This window comes from Pleuronectes platessa, chromosome 13, assembly GCF_947347685.1.
Source record: "Pleuronectes platessa chromosome 13, fPlePla1.1, whole genome shotgun sequence".
In the NCBI taxonomy this organism is placed as follows: domain Eukaryota; kingdom Metazoa; phylum Chordata; class Actinopteri; order Pleuronectiformes; family Pleuronectidae; genus Pleuronectes; species Pleuronectes platessa.
The window spans coordinates 13,314,328-13,339,463 of NC_070638.1; the positions used below are offsets into that span (position 1 = coordinate 13,314,328).

General features: G+C 41.9%; 2 protein-coding genes across 7 annotated transcripts; both read left to right on the forward strand.

Annotated features, from left to right (window-relative positions):
* The first annotated feature begins 1,989 nt into the window (after positions 1 to 1,989).
* Positions 1,990 to 19,343, forward strand: LOC128454816 (transcriptional repressor p66 alpha). 6 transcript variants are annotated; one of them, XM_053438370.1, is made up of 11 exons: positions 1,990 to 2,149; positions 10,443 to 10,957; positions 12,469 to 12,604; positions 14,133 to 14,261; positions 14,386 to 14,463; positions 14,555 to 14,674; positions 14,902 to 15,087; positions 16,155 to 16,410; positions 16,615 to 17,012; positions 17,387 to 17,645; positions 18,142 to 19,343. In XM_053438370.1, the coding sequence occupies exons 2-11, from the start codon at positions 10,446 to 10,448 to the stop codon at positions 18,279 to 18,281; spliced, it is 2,214 nt and encodes a 737-aa protein (XP_053294345.1). In that variant the 5' UTR covers positions 1,990 to 2,149; positions 10,443 to 10,445; the 3' UTR covers positions 18,282 to 19,343. The 6 variants fall into 6 exon arrangements, with proteins under 6 accessions (XP_053294345.1, XP_053294347.1, XP_053294346.1 ...); XM_053438372.1 differs by lacking the exon at positions 1,990 to 2,149 and adding an exon at positions 2,161 to 2,549; XM_053438371.1 differs by lacking the exon at positions 1,990 to 2,149 and adding an exon at positions 2,161 to 2,438.
* Positions 19,344 to 21,312: 1,969 nt separating this feature from the next.
* ndufa13 (NADH:ubiquinone oxidoreductase subunit A13) lies at positions 21,313 to 24,201 on the forward strand. The gene is made up of 5 exons (XM_053437214.1): positions 21,313 to 21,473; positions 22,798 to 22,876; positions 22,969 to 23,040; positions 23,137 to 23,206; positions 23,963 to 24,201. The coding sequence occupies exons 1-5, from the start codon at positions 21,380 to 21,382 to the stop codon at positions 24,080 to 24,082; spliced, it is 435 nt and encodes a 144-aa protein (XP_053293189.1). The 5' UTR covers positions 21,313 to 21,379; the 3' UTR covers positions 24,083 to 24,201.
* The last annotated feature ends 935 nt before the right edge of the window (positions 24,202 to 25,136 follow it).

Here is a 25,136-nt window from a genome sequence, read left to right on the forward strand (position 1 = left end):
CTTGATGACACAGCATCATCTAGACAGCTTTTTTTTGTCATTTAAAGAATGGCAGTGTGAGGCTGACAAAGCACTCAAACACCCCACCCCCCACCTGTTGGAGAACAATAACCCCCTCCCACTTCAGTCTTCCCTTACCTTGATTTCAAACACATATGTGGAAGAGTGTGCATTTATATGTCCGTTTGTGGATGAGAGGAGGATTTGCTCAGTTCACAGGGAAGCTTTGAAGGGAGGCAGGTCTTGTCATGAAAGAGGCCGCTTCTCATACGGTGACCACACTGTGTGTGCTCCAAACCTCACGTGTATGGAGCTGACAGTATTGTGGTCTTAATCCTGGCTGGAAAGTGCGTTGTTTGTGTTGCAGACCTGCAGTGACCTGCTGTACATGATGGTTGGAGTGCTGAGAATATGATGCTCAGGTTGTGATAAGGATCCCGATGTGATTGCTGCTGCAGGTCCCTGTTGAGAGGCCAGACAGAGTTTGAAGGATAATGTGAGATCCCAATTTGATATTGGTCACCCCAATACCCCCCACTCATGCACTCTGTCATCTCAAAGTTTCAGTCCTACAATGCTCACGGTAGTGCCACCACATTGTGACACTTTTATTAAACATTTCTCTGTTACTATGCAAAACCGGAGCTGAAGACTACTTTGATCCAATAAAACTTTTTTCAGGATCATATGCTATATGAAAAAAAAAATGTAAGATCTGAAACAAGGTGTCAAACCTCTTTACAAGACAGGGTTACATTATGATAAAGTAGGACCCACTTATTTTATATAGTACTTTAGAGTGGCAGGCTCCCTATAACACATTTTCAGTTGTTCACATTACTTTTTGGGGGCTTTTTGGGTCTCTGCCTTTTGGAGCTGGCAGGGTAACTGAATGGTTGGCCAGCTGGGCCTGACTCAATGAGTAGATTGGTTACGCAATGTCAGAGCTGCGTGGTCAGTTTTGGGTGAAATGATATGTTGCATCCTTATTGATTGTCAGGTTTCATGCTTTCAGAATCACAGGATCCAGTGAGCTCAGCAGAGGGTACGGAAGTGTTTTGACTTGAGGTTGCCACTATATATCCATAATTGAAGTAACACACAAAGCAAAAGTGTTTTGGCCTATATTTGGCCTACATCCCGCAATTCCCACATCCGGTCCACATACCATATGGAGAGATGGCACTTGGGCCCTTCTGCTCCAGTTTGCCAGAATGTTACACCAACTGCTCCTGTGGCGTCATCCAATGATGAAATTTAGGCGGAAAATATGGTGTTAATTATGTTTTTTTTCAGTTTTTTTTTTTTATGTTTGAAGAATTTGTCCCCAATTACTTCAATTATATTGGATTTGGCTGCAACGCTGTTTACCCCTGAAACTCCTACAGTGTTTCATCGGACTCCCCCCTTCACCCACCCCTCCATATTGGTGAGTAGATAATGAGTGAATTTTCACTTTTGGGTAACTTTTCAGTTTATGGTGCCAAAGGTGGCCGAATTAGTTTTGTGCTATTTAGGTTCACATCCAGATTACACCTTGCCTGGAGTGCCGGATGTTTGCCAAAAAAGTCCCACATCTGTTTTGGGATATTAGGGACGCATCCTATTTTACAAGTGGGCCACTTTATGCTTACATCCGTTTTGTTCGGGCAACAAGAAGGTCAGCATCATTGCCTGAAGTGGCCCACACGCGTATGCTTCATATGAATGGAGGAGGATGTGATGAGGATGGGAGTTTTAGGTGAAGGTCATGATGCTTTTCATTCTCAATGTGTCATTATTGTAAGATAATGTGAGTGCTTGGACGTGTGTGTAAGAGGAGGATCTCTGCAGTTGCTGGCAAAGTCTGGGGTCAGCCAGAGGAGCCCCCTGAGATGTCCGTCCTGCTACAGGGCCCTTGGTGGTCAGTGGCTCTCCACGCTGTGATCCGGTCGCCCTGGTGTGCCGAGGTGCGCATGCCCACTGAGGAGGACGCAGCGGCTCCATGTGTGTTGAGGCGCATTATTTGGCAACAGACGCGGCAGCGGGGAGGGCCGAAAAAAAGAGGATATCCCCTGGCTTTCAAAAAAGCAACGATTTACCGAGGTTAACTGCACACTAAACATCCCCGGGTCGACCATCGGCGACGATCGGGACACAAAGCGACCGAGTAAGTTGACAGAGGTGAAGCCGAAGTTTTGTAGAGAGTGGATCGAGGGGAGCCTTTTATTCGGACGCGTCGAGAGGAGCCAGGTTTTCCTCCACCTATCTGTGACGATAAAGAAGCTGATGGGCTGTTGAAAAGTAACACTTCTCCGCAGAGCCAAAGGTTGAGCGCCGGGGAGGAGGGGAGGGGGCTGCTGAGCCCGAATGGGTTTTATTTCGGGTTTGGTGGAGCGTGGCAGTTTGTAAATATGAGCCGGGACGTGGTGTGGTAGCGGTGGAAGTCGTGGAACGAGGTGAGGATTAAAACGTTACACCGCCGACGGCTCAGCTTCGTCCGTGGGGCCGGTCGATGAAATGTACGAGTTCCGACTCGGAGCTTTTCCCCCGGGGAGGGGGGCACCCAGGTAAACAGTCCCACTGAGCCCCACACAGCCTCACTTTGAGCGGCGGGATGAAACTTTGTGTCCCCCCTTCCGGGGCTGCTTCTGCTGCCGCTGCTCGTCCCGCAGCGGGGCGCAGGCAGCCAGGTCACCGAATCGGGTTCGGTTCTGGTTGTTGTCGAGGGGGGTGGGTGGGGGGGACATGTTGTCGTGGAGCCGCCCGGCTCGGAGGACTTTTCCTACTTAATTGTTGACCCTCCCGTCGGCTGCTGTGGGTCAGACACGAACCGCTGGTTTCCGAGCTTCGTGTTTTTGTTTGTTGCGATGTAAGCTAATGCTAGCACCCGCTAACTAACAACAAGCTCACCTCCACTGAGGCGGCGTCAATAATAAAAAAAAAAAGCCGGTTGCTTGCACATGTCGTGTGGGCTGGGTTTGTTTTTTTAAAGGGCTGACGGTGTTTGTGGACAGTGTACTGGGTGGTGCAGGGGTAATGGTGGACGCTGCTGCCAGCTTTAAGCCCCCGTGGCGGTGGCACCAGTGTTGGTTCTGCTATCTGGTAGCTAATCTTCCTACTTCTCTCTGTGACAACCGTAGTCTTCCTCCTCTTAAAGCTGAACACACATACACATACTCACACACACACACACACTTTCCTGCGCTTCGGGACAAAGCTGTGGCTGGATCTCTGTCCTCAAACCAGTTTACACACATTCCTCCACGATCTGTAGATGTGGACGGGCACAGATGGATTTAAAAACTTTGATTATGAATGATCAAATGTTGACATGGCTACTTGCAGGCGCTCAGAGATGCTGGTAACCTTTAGTGATTGTTTCAGACTTGGAAATTCAATGGAGCATTTGGTGATGTACTGTTTTTGACATTATTATTTAAGATCTTTTACATTGTGTCTACCCTGCTGTTAGAGAATAATAGTGATTGAATGTGCTAATTAGACTAATGACATACGTGTATGTTTTCAAGCATGCATGATGTCACTTAATAGTTCCATTATTCCTGAATCAATTGTTCAATTGTTTATTTTTGGGATTAATTATTCGTTTTTTCCACTGTCAAGAATAACAACTTCTTGGGGAGTCTCGTGAATCTGAAATCAGTTAATCGTTGTCATTCGTTCAGATTGCTGCTGATGAATTCCCTAATTAAAATCAATTAATACCCTAATGGATTTAATGTTCTTAGTGGCAACTATTGTATAAATGGTACCGAAGCGAGGCCAGGGTAACGCAACACAACAGAGGCACTTGAAAGCCTTTTGGTAGACCGTGGAGGGCATGGCAGTGAAGTGATCGGCTTTTAGGAGACTTTATTGCCTCTTTGTGGAGTTCTAGAATGAACACTCAGTTGTTCATGAGAACAGAGGCCTTGTAAAGTGTTTTTTCCATGTTAACACACCAGTGCATGGTTGCTTTGTTTACAAACTGTCATTGTGAACAATATACAGGTTGCCTTCAGCGGAGGGAGCAGAATGTAATGCTCTGACCCTGGGATTGCTGAACTACCTGTCGTGACAGACGGTGCAGAAGTTGTACCTCCATGGCACGATGCAGCGGTTGTTCCTCTCCATCCCAGACTGACTGGATATGTGGTATTAGAATAACAAGACTTGAGTGAGTCAGAGGGTTCAGCCTGGTTTTCCAGAGAGGGCTGCTGCACAGTATTGCGCACACAAGACTGATCCAGAGTAGTTGCGCAATCAGCCACTGTTCTGGAAAGGGTCGTCCGCTGGCCATGTTTTAAGCTGCTGCACATGACTGCAGGGGTCACAGGGCAGCTGTTTGGTCAAGGCTCTGTGACTTCATCAGATATATAGGGAGCCATTTGCTCTTTAATTGCCTTTGTTCTGCCTGCTTTGTGGAGACAATGGTGGTGGTTGCTGCATAAAACACTGACTTGTTAATAGGCTGAGGTATTTAATTGAGCAAGCTATAACCCACAAATATTAGTTTTGGCTATGACCAGCTCCTACGCTCATTTGGTAAATTACACCCAGTCGGATTAAATAGTTTTATGTGTACTCATGCAAAAGTGGATTGTTTCATGTTAGTGCTCAGAGGCCATGGTCACTCAATTGTTATTGAGACAGATGCAGCCAGATAATTGATATGAATATTTTGCTGGTGCAGCAATTTTACAAGGTGGTGTATGTCTGTGTGGCTGCACAGTTTGAAACCCCTTCTGTGGTGTAGGAATGCGTTTCCACAGGGTAAAGGTCTGTCGGTGGATAAATAAAATGCTGAACACATACAGCAGCCAGACATCATTGATGGTTTAGAGTGAGCGCCGACGACTGAGTGGCTGAAGATTGACAAAGATTGACATGATTCACGAGTGACAGGAGGAATAAGCACCTTGGGGCAGGAAAAGATGACACTGAGCAGAAAACCAGACAGGTGCAGATGAAGTGTAAATTCTGTCGAATGGAGAACCCTGATGCCAGTGTAAAGTAGTAGCCACACTTGCTATGAGCTGAAGGCCGGCACAGTGCACTTTGATAACATGTCAGTGATCACTATGATTTAATTACACAGCAAATGTTAACTAGAGGAAGATGTGATGGTGTGATTAGATCAGATTCTACGATAATTGCTGCTGTGACGACGCTCACCAAAGACGACAAGCGAGACATGAAGTAACTCAATTTAATACTCTCATGGCTTATCACACATTAAGTACACCGCCTATCTGCTTTAAGTGTGTTATTTGGAACTCTGTAGATTAAGAAGCCTTACATGTTTATAAGGTATTAACTTATTTATGAACATGTCATGGTGATATGATAAAGATTGAGCTGGTGTTTGTAATGGTAGTCTGAGTAATGAGCGCAATGGTGGCAGGACTATGGCAAAAAGAGACATAGTTTATTGATAAACTATTTGTATTCAGGGAAGTTACTTTGCATTTTGCAGTCTATGCATTGCTGTGTTACACTTAAGACATGAAACGGCAGGAGATAATTTTCCATTGTTTGCCTTTCACGTATGATGAACTAAGTCCTTCAACGTAAATTGGTCTTTTATTTAAATATTCATTTACGCAGTATGGACTAGTGCTGGTGCTGTGACTTGACAGTTCTTAACAACACAACATATATGTGCACCAGGTAATATGCAACGAGTACACATGTATTTACTGTACAAACGTGAAAGAAAGTTCAATCATTGCTAATATCTCTCCTCGTGTTCTGTTTGATGACCTTGTACATAAATGCCACCCACCCCTACAATTGAAAACCCAAGAGTATTCTGGGAAATACACCGATATTGTAGAATGGTGAAGAAAGATGTGTTTTGTTAAAGACCATGGAGACAATGTCACTTGTTTTCTTTGTCTATAGTGTATTGATGCAATTTAAAAGATTGATGATGGGAATCTATGACTCTGATTACCATCACCAGCACATTACCATGACCACCACACACTGTAGAATGAGGTAATTACAGTGTTGTGAAGTGGTAGGAGTATTTTTGATTATGTTGATAGTCATAACCTTAAAAACGTTCATCTCACCTGCCTACTCACAGAAATTGTGTTATAATGAAATTGACAGTTTCCTGTCACCCTCGTCCAGATAATTAACATTTAGTGAGTTAGTAAAGGTTGACTAGTATGTCAACCGTGTGTATCGTGAATATGTGTGTCATACCGGTAAAGTAGAGTTTTTTCCTTTCAGTTTTAGCTGCTGCTAGAGACTTCACACAAGTTGCATGTGATGTTATTTCGTCAGCTGGGTGGAGGGTCCATTCAATGTGTGTGTGTGTGTGTGTGTGTGTGTGTATGGGGATGAGGGAAATGTGTGTAAACTGCCATGGAGATGAAACGCGAAACCCGGCGGCCATTCAGATCCCTTGCTACAAAGATAGGGTCAGTGTACGTGTAAGTTTAGTGGGAGGGGAGTTGCGGGATGGCGTTCCCTGTGTCCAACTTCTTCCACCAGCATCATTTCAGAGATACATGCACCAGAATTGATGACCATTAAACCCCACCCCCCTCACACACACACAGAGTACGCTCTTCTCCAGCACCTGAAGGGTTAAACTAGCTTCAGCTTCTCTCACACACACACACACACGCACACACACACTAGCCAACCGGTTTAAACCGGTTTGCAGGAAAAGTGCTTTGTGTGTCCCAGTGAATCCTGGGAAGGGTCATGTCATGCGTGTCTCAGTGATGTCAGAGTATTAAAAGAAAACTTCGACAGCTCTACCATCAGATGATTGCTCTGCATGCTGCGTTGTGACTGCACACACTGTACATTGTGATAGGTACATCGTGGACACACTGAGCGTGCTTTATGCTCGCTACCATAAGCGTTCCGAGAACAGGAAGGGGAGGAGGTTGGAGTGTGTACAGTGTTTGTCCAGAGGTATTCTAGGTCTCAAGGGTTAATTGTAGTCGTCCCCAAAAAAAATCATAGCTTCCTGCAGTGCGGTGCTGGGCAGACTGAAGGCCTCAGTTGGCAGGACTGGGCCTTGTCTCTGTAACAAACATGCATGTATGATTCAGAGCAGGACTTTGTTGTCTTTGTGGTTGATCAGTGTACATACTGTACAGCAACCATGTAAGTGTACTCTGAATTTAATTTGTGCTTTCTGTTTGAGAGACTGTGAACTTTGACCATCGGTCACTTCCTGTACCATGTGAGACAGCATGTGTTCACCTTTAACACATTTGATAATGATTAAAGTTATTTCAATGAGTGTGTAAATAATATTGTAGCATCGTGGTTTTGACATTTTCATTGAACTTCAAGTTAGGGTTGGTAAGTTGTGAGCACTTTTTTTTAATCTTATTTGTTGAAGTTCTCTCCACATTGTGATGGACCTGATTAAATAAAGTTGTTGGTAAAAAAACGCCAGTCTCTATGGCCTTCACAGGACTGCCAAAAACATGACCAATCATTTCATTCAGACCGAATGAAAACATCCGCTGTTGTACTTGTCATTAACCGACCTTGTGAGCCATCAGCTGGGGAGACCTACACCTCTGAAGCAGAGACAAAAGCCAGAAGTTAGCGAGCAAGTCGAATGGTCAACTTTAGCGTCACTTATAACAAAAAGTGACAGAAAAGTTGTGTGAAGACCTGTTCAGATACTGTGATTGTTCTCAGACACAGTCTCTCAAACATTGGTATATATAGGGTGTGGTGTTCTATTATACATAAATGGTTCTTGACATACTGATGTGGAAAGTGCATCAGAGATTTACACAGAGCAAAGTGGTCGGCCTTTATCTAAACCTTAAAGGTAAACTTATATCGACCCATGTGGTCCATCGTCTCTCTGGTTCCCTCATGTCTGACCTGATGCTGAGAATTCAGAGCAGTCACTGCATGGATGTGTGTCTATTTGGGAGAAGTGTGCAATGCTTATCTGTCTGATACACAAGCTGCTCTATCCACTGCTTCCAGACGTCATCATCTGGTAGGACTGGATTTGTTTTCCCGGGGACACAAGATTAAGTCTTTGAAGTACATTAAAAATGTTTCACTGTCACACATAAATAAGTAAAGTACTCCTAGCGTTAGTAAAGGACTCCTGGTCGTTATGAATATTGTAACAGAAATCATGCTCCAGTTAATTGTAGATATTCTCCCAAGTCCCTGTTTAACTCTGATTTGATAACGGTGTCATGTTCTTGCAGCTATTTGATGTCTCACTGCACCAATTTTTAGTTTTTTTACCATCTTTCAAAAGAGCTCGTTGTTACAATCAGGTGATCCACAGATTTTTTTTTTTCATTTGCACTGCACACTGAGTGGTTTACATTGAAATTTGGATAATTGGATGTTTTGAAATTGTACTTGAATCAACATCTGGGTCATTTGACCTCACTAATTCAACTTGTTTAGTCTGGTGATCGTGTGTTCTCTGCAGCTGGCTATAGGTCAATTTTCTCAGGAGGTGCACTTTCAGGAATATGGATAACAATAAAGTATTATTAATTATATAAATATGATATTTATTATTTTATTTATATATATTAACAGCTCTGTAGTAGGGGTTGGTGGTCTGATGATGTTATACACCTGCAAATTTTTTTTATTTGTTTCTAGCACCTGACAGATAAACTGAGAACAAATCTCTCAGGATGAAAAACTTGTAGAGGATGCAGATGAAGATGTCCATTTGGAAAGACAAGACTCCAGAGCTTTAGGCGAAAAAGGCTAACGCCGGTATCAATGTGCTGTAAACAAAAACATGAAAGTGCTGCAGCAGTTGGAATTCATAAGTCCTTGTCCTGCTTCTTGCATGCTCTACCCAGACGCAGCCCCTCACATGAAAGCTCCGGAGATTTTCCTGATGTTGTGAACACATCTGACCCGGGCAATCCTGCTGCGTCATTTATATGTGAAAGGAAAACTCCAAACAATTGCATCTGCACACTTCCCGGAGTTCCTGTCTGAAAATGGAAGTGGAGATATTTAGTGATATTTTATTGCATTTACACTCATATCCAGACTACATTCACAAACCAGACAGGTTGGCCAAATAATATTCAAAATTCTATCATATAATCGAAATGTAAAAAAACAAAAAAAAAAACATACATTTGATTATGTCTTTAGTGTCGGGACTAAATTAACTGCAAAATGGACAGGAGTCACACAACTTCACTTTGATTGATTTAAAATGACATCGACAATGACGTTGATCAAACAGAAAAAAACAAACAAATAACTGTAATTGTTTGGTAACGGTGGATGAGAGGGAACAACCCGACTCAGCCTCTGAGACTAGAGTGATTTGCACTTTGAGCTTCCTAAATAATACTTCTTGATCAGGGACATTGTAGAACCTCAGGGTAAAAAGTTGTGCGTAAGCGAGGCTAACATGTCATTCATGCGCAATCAACCTGAGGGCATGTGTCAAAAATATGCAAACATGAGTATGGCCTGATGTCTGGAGCTCCACCCAAACAGCCACATCTTGACTCATAATTTACACTCTTATGTGTAGATATGTAGATGTTTTTAAAAGAAAATATGCCTATTTAAACCAATATGTTTTTCATATTGGTTGGTGTAGGTAAACATAATGCAATAGAAATTTGAACATTTTTAAAGCAATAATCAAACAGTTTTTCCAGTGATAATGCTAAATGGCTGTGCTGAACAGGGTTTCATGTGTGATTGGACATAGGAGATCAGGAACCGCTACCAAAAAAGGACTCACTAGTCTAGCCATGGCTCGGTTATGCACCGTCAGATATTGGTCAAAGTAAAGTTATCTATAAAAATTGCCTGGCAACAGTCAGCACTTCAGATGTACTAAGACGCAGCTATACGACAACCTTAGAAGGAAGTTGTCGAGGGCCTCATTCGGGTCGGTACAACTCCACTGATCTGTATCTCACGGGGTCCAGAGACCCTGACAACTAAAGCTAGTTAGGGACAAATGGGTGCAGGTGAAATGATACAACCAAACCAGCATCTGCTACTACTATGATTTTTTTTTCTACTTGAGATCTAAGTAACTGAAAAAACAGTTTTTTAAGTGCTTGTGTAATTTATTGGTTTCAAATTGAAGTTTAACTTCTGGTTTTATGAAAACAGTGTCAATATTTTGTTTTAAAGGTGCAAATAGAAAAGACCATATGCTGGTTTTTGTCTGGATATTCTTGAAGGTAAATTTTAAAACTGAAGAGATGGATCGCAGTTCAGATTGTGTTGGTTTTCTGTGTTAAAAACATCATGAAGAACAACTACTGTTACTCTCTAGTTTGTCAGACAATCAACATCTGAATGGTATAATGTTTGTTTTTTTACATTGAGCACTGTTATACTTTCGTCTGGCCAAGAGACTTTCTGTAGTATTTCTGTAGCCTGTGGAATTTGATCGGTTACTTTGATCCCGTTTGAATAACAGTTATTTCTTCCTCTTTCTGCAGGGGATGTCTGAAGAGGCCGTGCGCCAGACGCGCAGCCAGAAGAGGGCGCTGGATAAGGATACTGACCCCCAGTCTTTAGAATCCTCCGATGCTGAAAATGACAGCAAAAAGCCTAAACTGGACCCATCTGAACCCACAGCACAGGCTGAAACTAAACCAAAACCTGACCCTCTCATGGTGCAGGATGGTCAGAGCCGGACTAGCACCGGATCAGAGGACGAGCAAGAGCCGAGCACCTTGCCTTTACCTTTAGTTTTACCATTGGCCTCCAAGCCGGTTAAAGATGATGGGGAGACAACCCAGACCCAGGAGGCGGCGGAACCCAGCGTGGACAATCAGACTGACTGCAATGATAGAGCCAGCAGGACGGAGCCAGCTATAGATACGAGGAACCGGACTCGACCGACAGAGCCAAAGGCATCAGGTGGCCTGCTGGCTGCGGGCGAGGTGAAGGCCACCATTAAAGTTGAAGTTCAGATGGGGGAGCAGCCTGTGGATATGAGCACGTCAAAGGGGTGAGGAACAGTTCAGAGTAAACTCAACTCAGCTGAAACAAACTCGAGAAAGTAACTGTCAGAAAAAGTAATGCTCTGAATGTGCAGGAAGTTTCTTTGAAAGACTCAAAGCTCCTTTTCTAAATTTGTAATCTTCAGAAAAAACACATGGGAAATTACAAAGACAGAAAAAATAGAATCTAAAAAGACTTAAATATGTTTAAAGTCACTTTATGAGAGGGATGTTGTTTAAACTCAGTGTTTGGGGGGGGGGGGGGGGGGGGTGGTGTTGTTGTGGTCAGAGGTGATGTCTAACTTCCTCCTTGACTCTACCTCCATTTTCCCCCCACTAACCACCTGAACCCTAAAAAACTCCCCGCACACAAAATGAAGCCGTGTGTCACAAACCGGTTCCAGCCGGTTGTTGCCATGGTTTCCACAGTGGAAGGAGCAGTCAGGGGAGGAGGGAATGGGGGAAGGGGGGGGTGAAAGTGAGTGTGTCACGTGATGATGACTTTGGGGTCATGTGACTTCTTTGGAAGAGAAGTGATTAATCCACAGGAAGTGATGATGGCGCTAAGCCCTGAGGAGGGACTAACACACGCAGGCAAAGAGACAGACCTCATGTCGTCATGCGTTGACTTTTATGGCTCATAGAAACCAATAATCTGTGGAACGACGAGGCCATCCTTGTTTTTTATGGGAGCATTACTCATGTTCCTCAGTTGGTGAGTGACACTAATCAAGGAATTTAGGTCATCTTGCTCTCACATAAAAAGCCTGCGAAGTGAAGTCATCGCCGTGCAGCCAAGGTTAGAGATGTTTGTGGAATTAAGTGCAAAATAATCATCAGAAAACATGATTTTTGTAAACCACAGTGACGGTCGATCCCCCTTTCTTTGAATTTCTGTAGCGTGCTTTGTATGATGACGTTAGTCCTGTACAGGTGATTCTCTATTATACATTGTCACGATATGCTGTTTGTGGTTTCAAGTGGCCGTTTCCCTGTGAAATAAATTCCTTTGACTGCTGCTTTGAGTCCCACCTTGCCCCTCTGTGGCATTTAGAACAGATCTGTTGTTAGTTAGTAGCATCGACGTGAGGAGAATCTACGAGGAGAGTCTGGAATTGCTAGATCCTCGTTGAGCAAATCAAGCCGTGGTCATACATTATGATAATAGTTGATGAGCAGACCTGGGTGAAATCAGACATTTATAATATAATATAATATTTGAGCCAGTTAAGGAGTCCTTCTTCAACGTGCCTAAAACAGCCGTGAAATATTGTTGATCTCTTCAGCTCATGCTTAGCAGCTAAACAGTGTTTTAAACCCAAACATTTATTTTAGATTTTAATGGGGACACCAAGTGTCTTTATTTGAAACGTCTGAATAAAAAAAAAGATTGTGTATAAAATAATGTGCAAGGCCCCTATGATGTGGTAATTTGATGGAGAGATGCTGCTGCAATAATATAATGATTTAAAGTATTAGTGCTTGCATTTTAAATTGTCATTGTTTCCCTCATGTCCAGCACTATAAAAAGGGAGAAACGCCCTCCGTCCCCTGAAGATGATGATGATGTAATCATCCTGTCAGATAATGACTCCCCGAGTCCTCCGAGGAACGGCCTGAGCCACTTTAAGGAGCTGGACACCGACTTTCTCATGGTGAGACAAAGAAACATTAAGCTACAAGTTGTACACTTCGTACTGCTGTTCTGTTGAGATTGATTCCTATGTCTAGGCTTTAATCACAACCTTGAGTTTGAACTTCAAGATTTTTTTTATGCTTCCATGTCTTTGAAAGCCTTTGCAAGAGGTTTCATGTTTTCCGATTGTTCTTCTGTTAGGTCTGACCTTTTCTTGCGAAGTAGATATCTCAGAAACACCTTTGGTGATTTTCCTTAAATGTGGCACAAACGTTGCTTGATGATGAAGCGATTAGATCTTGGTGATGAGTCAAGCTCACTGTGACTACACAAAACATGTGTTTTTGTTTTTAAAATATATTTCAATTAGGGCTGTGAAATGATTACAATTTTTAATCAAATTAATCACAGGTTTCTATGGATTAATCATGATTAATCACATTACCGATTTTCTCGGAATATTTTTGTGAAAACCAGATTTATGACATTTAACTTTTCTTTTGTGCTGCAACTCAACAGTTCTTCAGCAGTTGTAATTGCTTTTCCATATGGGACATTAATATAATCTTCATCCTAAACAGAATTCGGGCTCCTCAGCCATTGTGTGGTTGAGTAAAACTTTTTTTTTTTTTTTTTAATCAGACTTTTTTGTCACACAACCATTAACCACACCATGATACAATCTAATGCCTCTAAAGGCCCTCTTAGCTACTCGGTCTTTAGCCAGTTGGTGAGGCAAACTAACTTGTTCAAATTCTCTGACAGTAAAGCTGACCGCTTCTTTTGCACAATGTGTCCTGCGAGTGAGTCTGGTTTGGCGCATTCCACTTGAACGCCCCTCGCCGACCAACACATGCTTCGCGTTGCGGTGGTTAGCACCGCGGGTATTGCTACGGTGAAACGATAACGTCTTCTCGCAGAGTGTGCATATCACCTTGGTTTTACTGAATGTTCGATCTTTGTTTTTTTGGAACACGATCTTCCCGTCCAGAAGGTCCTCAGGTTCATCAGAATTATCCATGTTGTTTGTTTGTTTGAATGGCAGCTGCTGTCTGACTGCATTAGAGCGGCGACTAGTGCAGAGGCGGCGGAATTGGAAGGTCCTTCTGCGCATGCGTTAAATGCGTTAAAAACAACAAAAACAACGAATTAATCCTGTAATTTAATCATAACGCGTTAACGCGTTATTTTTCACAGCTCTAATTTCAATACATTAAAGTCTTGACCAAATATTTGTGTATATTATGGTTGTAAAACTGAATCCTGATCTGTTGTCAGAGGCGCATATATATATACATGTATGAGCAGTTATTCTAGTAAGATCTTGACACAGGAAACTGGGACATAGTGTGAAGAAGGGACTTTATTTTTTACCTCATAGATTTATGTCAGAGATGCCCAGAGCTGCTGAAAATGTCCCATCTCATGCATGACTGATGGTGGAAACGAGGTCCAGAGGACATTTTAAATTACAGTAGTTGGAGAGGTATCTTTGTCTTTTTTAAAGTGGATGGTGTAACTGGGATGTTATTATCTGTTGCATGTAGAAGAGCAGCCCCGCGGAGAGGGAGCGAATCATCAAGCAGCTGAAGGAAGAGCTGAGGCTGGAGGAGGCCAAGTTGGTTTTGCTGAAGAAACTCCGACAGAGCCAAATACAGAGGGACACTCTCCAGAAGGTAAACAATAGTCATTACCCACAGCAGCACAGGGTCACGCAAAGAGTTGGACATCCTTACAACATAGGTCTTCCTCTTAAATCTATTTTTCTGTTCGTTGTTTAATATCTTCCTCTTTTTCCAGCCGTCTAGTCTGTCTGGCTCCTCTGCTCCTCCTCCTCTTATTCGAGGGACCATTGCAAGCAGTAAAGGCTCCCAGCAGGTTAGTGTGGAAATATCACATACTGTATGCACTCAGCTGGCAGTATGGATCCCCCTCCTACTTGAAACTGATGGTGCTTTTCTCTCAACAGATTTTGACAGGCAGGAGTTCAGGCACGGTCATCCCTCCGCCATTGGTAAGAGGAGGGCAGCAGATCTCGTCCAAATATGGCTCCCAGATCATCATGCCGCCTCTGGTCAGAGGGGCGCAGGTGAGTCATTGGGGGAATTTAAATGCGGTTATTAGCATGGTTATTATTATCTTGCTATCATTTTAGCATTCTAATTTTATTAATTTAAAGCACTTTTTTTTTATTTTATTAAATCTCAATGTCTGGGCATTGGTATTCCCTCGTCCACCACCGCCTTTTGTGTGTGTGATGTCCCTCCATGTCGTCCCTCGCATTGTCCTGGTTAGACCATCTCTGTATCTCCACAGCAGATCCAGGCTCTCCGCCAGCACCAGCAGCAGCAGCAGCAGCAGCAGCTGGCTGCCTCCGGAGGCTCGGGCTCAGGACCCCCTCCTCTGCTTCTGGGCTCCAGGAACTCGGCCCCTACAGCCCAGGGACAGAGAGGAATGATGCAGTCAGGCCTCCTCAGAGTTGGAAGTAATGCTAACATGATGGTCAGTGTCTCCCCGTTGCTTCCAAGTTCAAATCAAGAGCATGTATACCGCATGTGTTGCCATTCAGTCTAGAATAAATAGTATAATATATTACAGGGATGAATGTGTTTAACAGTAAAGATCAGTTTTAAATGTATCTGCCGAAAGAAAACAAATATTCTGTTCACACCTCAAGTGTTTTTGTGGCATCACAATTCATTTGGAAATGAGTCGTGGTCTAGTGTGTGACTTACACTAGTTTGATTTTAAGACTTGAGACCTTCAGTGCACAATCACTGAGGATGCACTGTTGGTGGGAGAGGTTCATGGGACACAAGGGAGCACGATGAAGTGAACTTTCAAGAATTAGAAATTAATTAAAAAAAACATCAAAACCAAATTAAGTATTGTTAACATATTTTGAAAAGTGTTAAGAATCTTTAAAGGGAGGCACACTTTATCATGTCATCAATAGTGAGAAGCATCTGTAGTCAAGATAACTCACAGAGACAACAGCCTACTGCAGCCACAAGAGGGCAGTATATAAAATGATTTCCAACATTCAGATCCTTTTATGGGAAAGAAATCTTTTTAGATCCGATATAATGAGAAATATAACTTCCACTCAGTTACCAGCTGATTCATGTCTATCTTTTAGCTTTGACAGGTTAAGCACAACTTTCGTTGATGGCACACAACTATATTAAATAATATCTTGTTTAATGAATGTCCACTATCGCAGCTAAAACACTTCCAGTTTCTTTTTTAGGATGAACTAATGCAAGAAATTTGAAGGTGACACTGTGAAAAGAAACTGCTATTTATTTTAAAAGCCAAACTGTAAAACCATAGACATGAATGTTAGCTATAATAATCATAAACTAACCTGGATTTTATATATTTGTATACACTTACAGTTGATAGTATTTTTGTAGATGAGCTGTCACAAAAGCTTTGAGTTAATGATCAGTTATTGTTCACACTGGGACTTTTGTCACTTCTTTACTGCTCAAACAAGTCAAACACATTATGATTTTGACTGGATGTTTAAACCAGATGTCTTCTCTTCTGTCCGTCTGTTTTCAAAGGTCTCACAATCCAGTTTGAAGGGCTCCTCCTCAGGAAGCAGCGGCTTGACTGGAGTCAACGACTCTCCAGCCAGCCGCCAAGCTGCAGCTAAACTCGCCCTGAGAAAGCAACTGGAGAAGACCCTCCTGGAGATCCCCCCGCCCAAGCCCCCTGCCCCAGAGTTCAACTTCCTGCCTTCAGCAGCCAATAATGAGTTCATCTACCTGGTGGGACTGGAGGAGGTGGTCCAGAATCTGCTGGATACCATACACAGAGGTGGGTTGGTTTACTGTTTTGACCGATTTTTTTTACATGTTCAGATAAAAAGATAAGCCAATGAATCAATCTGTCTAATGAAAATTCCAGCTTCTAGATTTTCAGCATATTAAAGTTGTATCCACTGGTTTTAATCCACGTTTTAGACAAAAAAATGATAAACTAAGATCAGTGTCTGTGGCTTTCCTGTCTGTCTCCATTCAGGGAAGACAGGTGTAGCACTGTCCAAGGCCATTAGCAAAGACCCACTCATCTGCACTCAGTGCAACACTGACTTCACCTGCCGCTGGAGGCACGACAAGACTAAAGTGCTCTGTGAGGACTGCATGTCGTCCAATCAGAAAAAGGCTCTTAAAGCAGAGCATACCAGTCGGCTGAAAGCTGCGTTTGTCAAAGCGCTGCAACAGGAGCAGGAAATAGAGCAGCGAATCTTCCAGCAGACGTCGTCAGGGTCACATGGAGGCTCCTCATCCTCTTCATCACTGAAGGCAGAGCAGCTGATGTCTCAGCAACTGAAGCAGGCTCATGCCAGAGCATCCTCCCTCCAGCACCACCACCAAGCCAGCCGAGCAGCCAACATCCTCCACCATCACGCCATCAAGGTTGGAATAAGTTTTTTCTTTTTGGAAGTCACCTTTGTGCCATCAATAACTCACTAAACACTTCAATTAGTTGGTATCACAGGTTTTGATTGATGTGGGTTAACCTGCTTAAAAGGCAATTGACTAGTTTCTCCTAGCCATTAGAGGAATTTGCATTCATGTTTTCCCCCCTGGTGGGTCAGGTTAGATGTCACAGACACGTCAGAAACCTTCTGTCTAGCTGGTGTTGCATTTTGATCACTATGAAGAAAAACAATCAGCGTTACTCATTGTTAATCAACGACAAAAGCCAGATATCTGTGTGTTTTTGACCAGTGGAAAAGATGCATTAGTCAAAACCTCTCTGTGTGTCTCTGAACTTCTCCCCCCCTCAGAGTTCCCAGGGCCAGCTGTCCCACAGTGTCTCATCAATGGGCATGAGGGGCCTCCCCCATTCCTTCTCCTCCTCCTCCCAGCTGCAGAGTGCGGTGGCGGCGGCAGCCTTGGTCACCCGGCCAGGTAAGCACGCCCATGTTTCCCACCGTTCTGTCCAGAGTTCAAAGGTGAGCAGCAGTGGAATCGTCGGCGGCAGGATTATCAGCGGAGGCAGTGCCTCATCCACTGCATGGAAGAAGCAGAGCAACAGCAACACAGGTAGACGCACATACCCGCCCGACTGTGGCGCCTGACATCTGCTCTCTTTCAAATTCCTGTCCGGTCCCAAAGCAATCCTTACACTTCCTTAAATTCCAATTTTCTAGTGTTAAGGAGTCATTTCTCTAGAATAATCACACACACACACACACACACATTAGAGCAAAAAACATAAGGTAAAGAAACATGCAGGAGGAAATGTTTTTGGACAAGGCAATCCCACTCTCCAGTTCCCCCTCTGCAGTTGGTCTCATCTTCCTAATATAGTCCCTCAGTCTGGTGGTGTATTTGTTCCTGGGTGTCTCTCCTCTTCCTCCGAGTAGAAATTCTCTCATGTCTCCTTTTGTCTGTCTGTGTGCTGTGGGGACATGGGTGTCTAAATCATCAGGTGCTGCACTATATCACACTGCTTTTTTCACTTTATTCTCAAAGATTTAAACCGACAACATGCTGCAAGTCTCACAGCCTGACCTGCCACTCTGTTGCATGTTCTCAGGAGTGACTATGGCTTACGTGAACCCAAGCCTGACCGGACACAAGACGTCGGCTACCGTGGACGCTCGTCAGAGGGAGTACCTGCTGGACATGATCCCCTCTCGCTCGTCCCTATCGCAGACTGCAAACACATGGAAATAATACTCTTCTATTACTCCATTAGATTCTCAGCTCCAATAATAAGGTCAACAGCATCCCCTGGCGGACTGTTAACCAATTACAATTTCTCAAATTGGAAAAAAAAAGATCCTTCCTTACTCTCTCTTTGTTGTTTTAGTTTTCTTATTTCCTGTTGTTTATCTTGAGGTTCTTTGGTTATGGTGCAAAAATAATTTTTGATTTGATTGAGGCAAATAAGGAAAAACAAATACTTGAAGGGCTTCCCCTCTGGGTACCTCTGTCCTGCACAGCGGGCAGATATAATAAAAGTAAGAGGTTATGTCAGCAGTGAGCGTGCTGATAAACACGAGGACTCTGTTCTTTCTGCCATGATGTGGGTCAAACTGACCCGACCTTTGACACTTGAATGGTTATAGTCATACCCAAGAGTTTACTTCCCGAATACATTTATCATAAGCAAAAACAACTGAGTTGTAAAATGTTCAGTACATCACCCCTGTAGTTAAAGGTTTGAATTTATTTTGTACTTGCTTTAAGTTATTTTTTTTGACTGATGTTAAAAATCACTCTGTAAATTGTGGTTTCCACAGATAAAGAGTTAGTTCTAGCTTTGTATTTTTTTCCCCTCTTCCTGTTTAACAGCATGCCTCCCCTTAACCTCTCTGTTCATTTCGTACCTTAGCTGACGAAGCATGGTGTTGTTGCTTAATTCATCTGTAATTACCATCTGTATGTTGCTTATTTTATATCCGTGTCAACATTGTAAGGTTATTTTTGAGTGTTATGTCAGTGCTGAGATAATGCAAACAGAATTAGCCACATTGGAGCCAGCGTCCTTGCCTCCAGTTTTTACAACTTTAATCCAGCATACAGATGACTCTGAATCTATTGTAATCGGGATCATCTCCCTGCTCCCGAGACCCTGGAACACACAAGACCATTTTTTTATCTTGTACCTCTCGACGTATTGCATAACTTCTCTGCTTCCAGATCTTAATTGCATTGTACAAACTTATGTTAAAATTTATTTGGTTTACTTTTTCCTAGCTACTTAAGAAATAATAAAAAATTACTGATTTTAAACATGTGTTTCCATTTATTTGGGGTAATATAACATTCACTGTCATCAGGATGATATTTTTGTTTTTTTAAGTAAGGGAATTCACTCGTGGAATAAATGAGATCAGCACGTTAAGAGGTTAAAAAATGTTTCCATTAGGCATGTCCCAACAACAACTGAGAAGAGGACAATGTATACCCCTCTGAGCACATAGATGAAGCATATGTGGCTGTTAAGGAATGTAAGGCTGCTGGCAAGTGCGATGGAAACAGGAAAGACAGGTTCATGAGATGATTAGGAAAGACTTCTCGAGATCAAGTCTATAAATAAGTGCCGCCAGCCGACGACAACCTCACAGGCCTCTAGACATTCAAATATGAAGCTCGGAAATGTAAAGGTTACACTTTATCTACTTAGTATCACTACTCACCTGTACTTCAGAGGGACTGTTGTACTTTTATTTAAATGAACTTCAATTCAGATCACAACAGATCTTTGAACTTACACTTTGCATACTAAGGTTGAGACATTACAGTTTATACACCCTCTTACAGTTTTTCTCCATTGCTTTGGCTCATTTCACGAAACAGATTATGACATTCTCAAAACAACACGTGCAAACCTCCAAACCACTGGGCACTTGTTCACAACAGATTGGAATATCTCATTCCTTTAATCAAATTGCAATTGTATTAGCACATCCTTGCAATGACAAGTACAATTTCCTACAGCTTGCACAAATTTCAAATGATTTAGCACACCTTTGCAAACGGTTAGGTACAATTGCCTTCAGTTAGCCCAAGTACCAATTGAATATATATTTTCTGGTCAAAACTGACTGTCGCTTCTCAGTCAAGTGGTTGTTCTCTGCAGAACATGTTGGCATAATTTCATTGTGTACATCATCACCTGCACAATAGTTCACTCCACTGTCAAAATCTTTCAGGCACATAATACCATGAAAAACATCATGGTAGATACTGTAATAAGGATATCTTTGATCATCGGCTTAATTTTCAGGTTCAACTAGAACTTTAGTAATCAAGGTTGAGTTTCACACATCTGATCACCAGTCACACAGTAAGTTTACAGTTTTTCTCAATTGCTTTGGCTCATTTCACGAAACAGAAATGACATTCTCAGAGCTCTAAGTGCAATTGGCAAAATAGCCCATATGGTTCAGCACAACTACATAGATCACCTTCAAAAGGTCATTATATTACAATTATATTTCTGCTTCTATACAATTCATCTGTAGTTATACTCCAGTGGAATTTTGGATGAAGGAGATTTTAGCTTGTAATGAAGTATTTTATACAGTGGTCACATTTGTTTTGGTCAAGGATCTTAATACTTCTTCCACTGTCTCTCAGATGTTATCTGTTGCGGTTGTTTGGGACAAAATAACAATAAAACTGCTTCTGCATGCTTCATAAAACTGTTTGAAACGTGTCTATGTGGATACCTTAAAACTTATATTATACTAAACTATACTAATAGATTTGTGTTGATGCATCAGAATCAGAATTATTTTTATTGCCAAGTATGATTGCACATACAGGAAATTGCCTTGGTGTCGTTCACTGGTGCACTGAACATAAAACAACAATATCAAAACAACATATACACATAAAACAACAATATAGAAACAACAATATAAAAGCAACAATATAAAAACAACATAAAACAACAATATGGAACAAAATGGAACAAAATATATACAGTACCAGAGTTATGGGCATGTGCGGTGCTACAGTGCAGAGATGACCACAGTTGAAAAACAAGAGGAAACTTAAAACTTCTTAAAAAGCAGGTTCAGTGAGTTAAGGAGGAAGTTATTGACAAGTACAAATATTCCAAAGTGAAATCTATTCAAACACTGCAGTATGTTTCCATGTGTAAAGTGTGTAGTGAAAGAGCTGGTGTGTTTCGAAGTAGTAGTTCTCACTCTGACCGCAGGGGGCGGAAGCTCAGAGCGCTGCCGCAGCTTTCCTGCACGAGTGAACAAGAGCGTTTCTTCGTGACGTCAGCTGCGTGGTGTTTTGGAGGCTGGAGGAAGATGGCCGGCTCCAAGGTGAAGCAGGACATGCCTCCTTCGGGAGGATATGCCGCGTTTGATTACAAGAGAAACCTCCCGAAACGAGGGCTTTCGGGTACGTGCACCTGACACTCAGCTTCACACTTTACACTGTGTACACATGTCCATACACAAGCTGGTAAAACACATGAACAGCCTGACACTCACTTCCCACAAAGCAGCTAATGCTAACGGGTCAGCGCCTGTGGAATGGAAACAGCCGATAAACTGCTAAAATCGTAATATTAACGCTTTTGTTGACTCTTTAATGGATAGTTGTGTCTCTTAACAGGTTAAAATGAGACCATGTATACACAGCAATGTGTCTTAACAGCATTTCTGAACGAGTTCTTCTTGACAGCAGTGATAGCTGCTTGCTAACTAGCTAATAGTGGCTCTATTATTGTATCGTAAATGTAACATGAGTTTAAGAGTTTGTTAAATTAATCCTAATTTGAAAGATGATGACTTAAACTTCAACTGTTATTTTAATGGTTGAAACCAACAAAACCAATGAGATTAAGTTAATAACCTGGTGCTTGTGCTCCACATGAATCTGTGACCCCTCAGATTCTGTGTGTGTACAGATCACACACTGGATTAAAGCTCTACAAAAAGATCACATGTTGACAGGACAAGGAGGTTCATAGAAACAGTCACACAGTATTTATTACGTCACATCTATATAGAGCAATTGTCGGTGGGGGGGGGACTAGTGATCGTGGTCAAATAAGCTGCAGATAGTGGACATTTCTGACCTAGTTCCATAAAGTATCATTACTCTATCGTCACCAAAATGAGGTTATGAGTTAACATTCCAAAAGTTAATTATATCACACACAAGAGCTGCAGCAGTTGGTTATTAATGGAAATTTATTTAGGTCCTACTCCTAATGGACACTGAAATAAAAGACAACAAAATGTGTATTCCCTTCTAACAATACATTCATTCAAAATGTTGCTTTCTGATCCTGAACTAAAAGTCTACAGATTATTTGGATCAACTGTGTCATTGAGGAGAATCACCTGAAACCTGGCACAGCAACAACAAGAGACACACGGCCAGGCGCATACACCTGCAGCTGTGAACAAATCCTCTCACGTGAGGGACTGTAGTCTGTCCTGTAACTAAGTAATCACACTGAACTAATTAAAAATACATCAACAACTATTTTAGATATATATTTATCTTTGTTAAACTTAGGGAGAAACTGGGGAATATACAATGGTCCTATTGTTCCTCTGTCATTAACTGGGATGCACATACCATTTCTGTATTTGTATATTGAGGTTTATTTATAATGTGGTTGAAATGAACCATCCTAAACTCAAATGTAAATCATCTGTGGTGAAATTAAATGTTGCGGAAAATGTTGACTCATTCACTGTGTCATCAACAGGATATAGCATGTTCGGCATTGGCATCGGCGTCCTGGTGTTTGGCTACTGGAGGCTATTTAAGTGGAACAGAGAAAGGAGGTAAGAAGACCCATTGAGTTTTGCTCTCAGTAAAACTGTGTGAACATAACAAACTAAACTTGGTGCCTTGTTTCCATGTTTGTATTTCGCAGACGCCTGCAGATCGAGGAGATGGAAGCCAGGATAGCCATGATGCCCCTGCTGCAGGCAGAGCAAGATCGAAGGTGACCACTTAAAAAAATCACAATTAGTGTATTTGTCTGGTGGAAAAACCTTTAGTGTAGCTGTGAATGTAATAGTTACATTTCCTCTCTGTCCAGGACCTTACGAATGCTGAGGGAAAATTTAGAAGAGGAGGCGGTTCTCATGAAAGACGTTCCCGGCTGGAAGGTAAATCTTTGTTCTAATAGCCCACTAGTTATTTTTGTCTGAAAAGTATAAGCAAATAACGCTGTGCCAGGTGGTTGATAGTTATCACTGGTGTCATATTACATTACATAGTCCAATATAAACCTGCTGATCTGTTCTATGTTTGCTTTTAAAATATTTCACCTTCAGTTCTCAAAGAATCTTATTATAGATTTTCATCTTTTCATTTTTAAGATGCTCAATTTTGTGTTAATCCACCTTAGTTGTTTCTATCGACTGTAGCTTCATGGGTTCATTAGTCTGGACAATATCTCAATTGTTGGCATCGACCATTTAATATTCCTTATCTGTATTTTGACCTGATAAACTGAGATCTCATTCTGTGATCAGTGTACTGTAAAGGGAGCTAAAATAACTAGTTGTGGATGTGTTGTTGCCTAAGTACTCAGTACAAAGTATCATTCACACAGATACATCTTCACTTTTCTTTTTATGTTCATTTTTTACACTCATTAGGAAGTATCTATTTTTCAAGTTGATCTGGCAAAGAACTTTCCATAAGTACAGAAATGTATTTTAGCTTAGAGAAACAGATATTGAAAACAGGATTAAGCGACAATCATGAATACCATTAGAATAAAAGTGTTTGCAGAGTGTGTCCCAATCTGTAGAAATGTTGTATTAACCCGTTTCAGTTGTCTGTGCTGGTCTATATAATGTCGTAATAAACCTGTTATCAGATACAGCATTACATCACTGTCTCTCCAACACCTTCAGGTCGGTGAGAGCGTATTCAACACAGACCGCTGGGTCGCCCCTCTGACAGAGGAGCTGTTCAACCTCCGGCCCCGTGAGGAGCTTTTGCACAAGCGATTTGGCTTCTTGTGGTACGTGTAATCTCCACCAAGACAAAGTGTACCGAGCTGCACCACCTTCCTCAACCAGTATCAAGTGGACCTGAGTGCTCACTCAATTCAGCTTGTAAATTTCCAATATTAAAATTATTGTTTCCTGTACCTAATCCTGTTTTGTTTTGTTTAAATGAAGTATGAATTTAACACTCATCCTATGAAGGATTATTTCCAGCAACATACAAAATATAGACTCTAAACACTACCAAAGATCTTGCTTTGGAAAAAATGCATCCCTGTTTTTAAGTTTTGAAAGTAACTAAAATCAAGGCTGATCGGATCAGATCTACCCAGACTAACATTGATGAACCACTACCATAAGGAGAGATTACTCACCATGTAATTTGCTAAATTTCTCTTTTGAAAATTTGCAGTAATTATCAGGTTACCCTCTCATGTCTAAGTTAAACAGAAGCTGCTTTTGACAGCACCTTAAAGTGACTCATGAAGAGGTTTGTCTTCAGTTGAGTCAGGATGTTTATTTAAACACTACCTTCGACCAAATACAAATCAGTGTTTTGAATGAGGAATTAGTTAAGTAAACGTATTGTGAGGATTTAAATCTAATCTCACAATCACTTAGTGTAAAAAAAACACAAATTTGAGGTGACATGCAAAATAAAACAGCAGTTTATCATTATGTTTTATTTATGATGTTGAAATACAAAAACTTCAAATGGCAGAGTAAGGCACATTTCTTGAGCATTGCAAAGACAGAAAATACACTCATGCCAGAGATTTCGATTGTTGAGCCACTGTGAACAGTTCTTTCATCCTGCCAACATTGAATAACCATGAAGGCAATGGCCGTTCAGTTGGCCGGCTCCTTCCATGTAGCCACTGCATACATCTGCTGCACGTTGGCCCTGAAACAGGAATAAACGAATTCAGTAACCTTCCAGATCTTTATGCAACAATATGCAATAAACAGTTGTAATTTAGTGCACGACTTACCTGATCAACTGCATTATTGCTGAGCTCTAAAGCTGCCACTTGAGCTGTGAGGGGATCCAGTGTTTCCTTAGACCATATGTTCAATC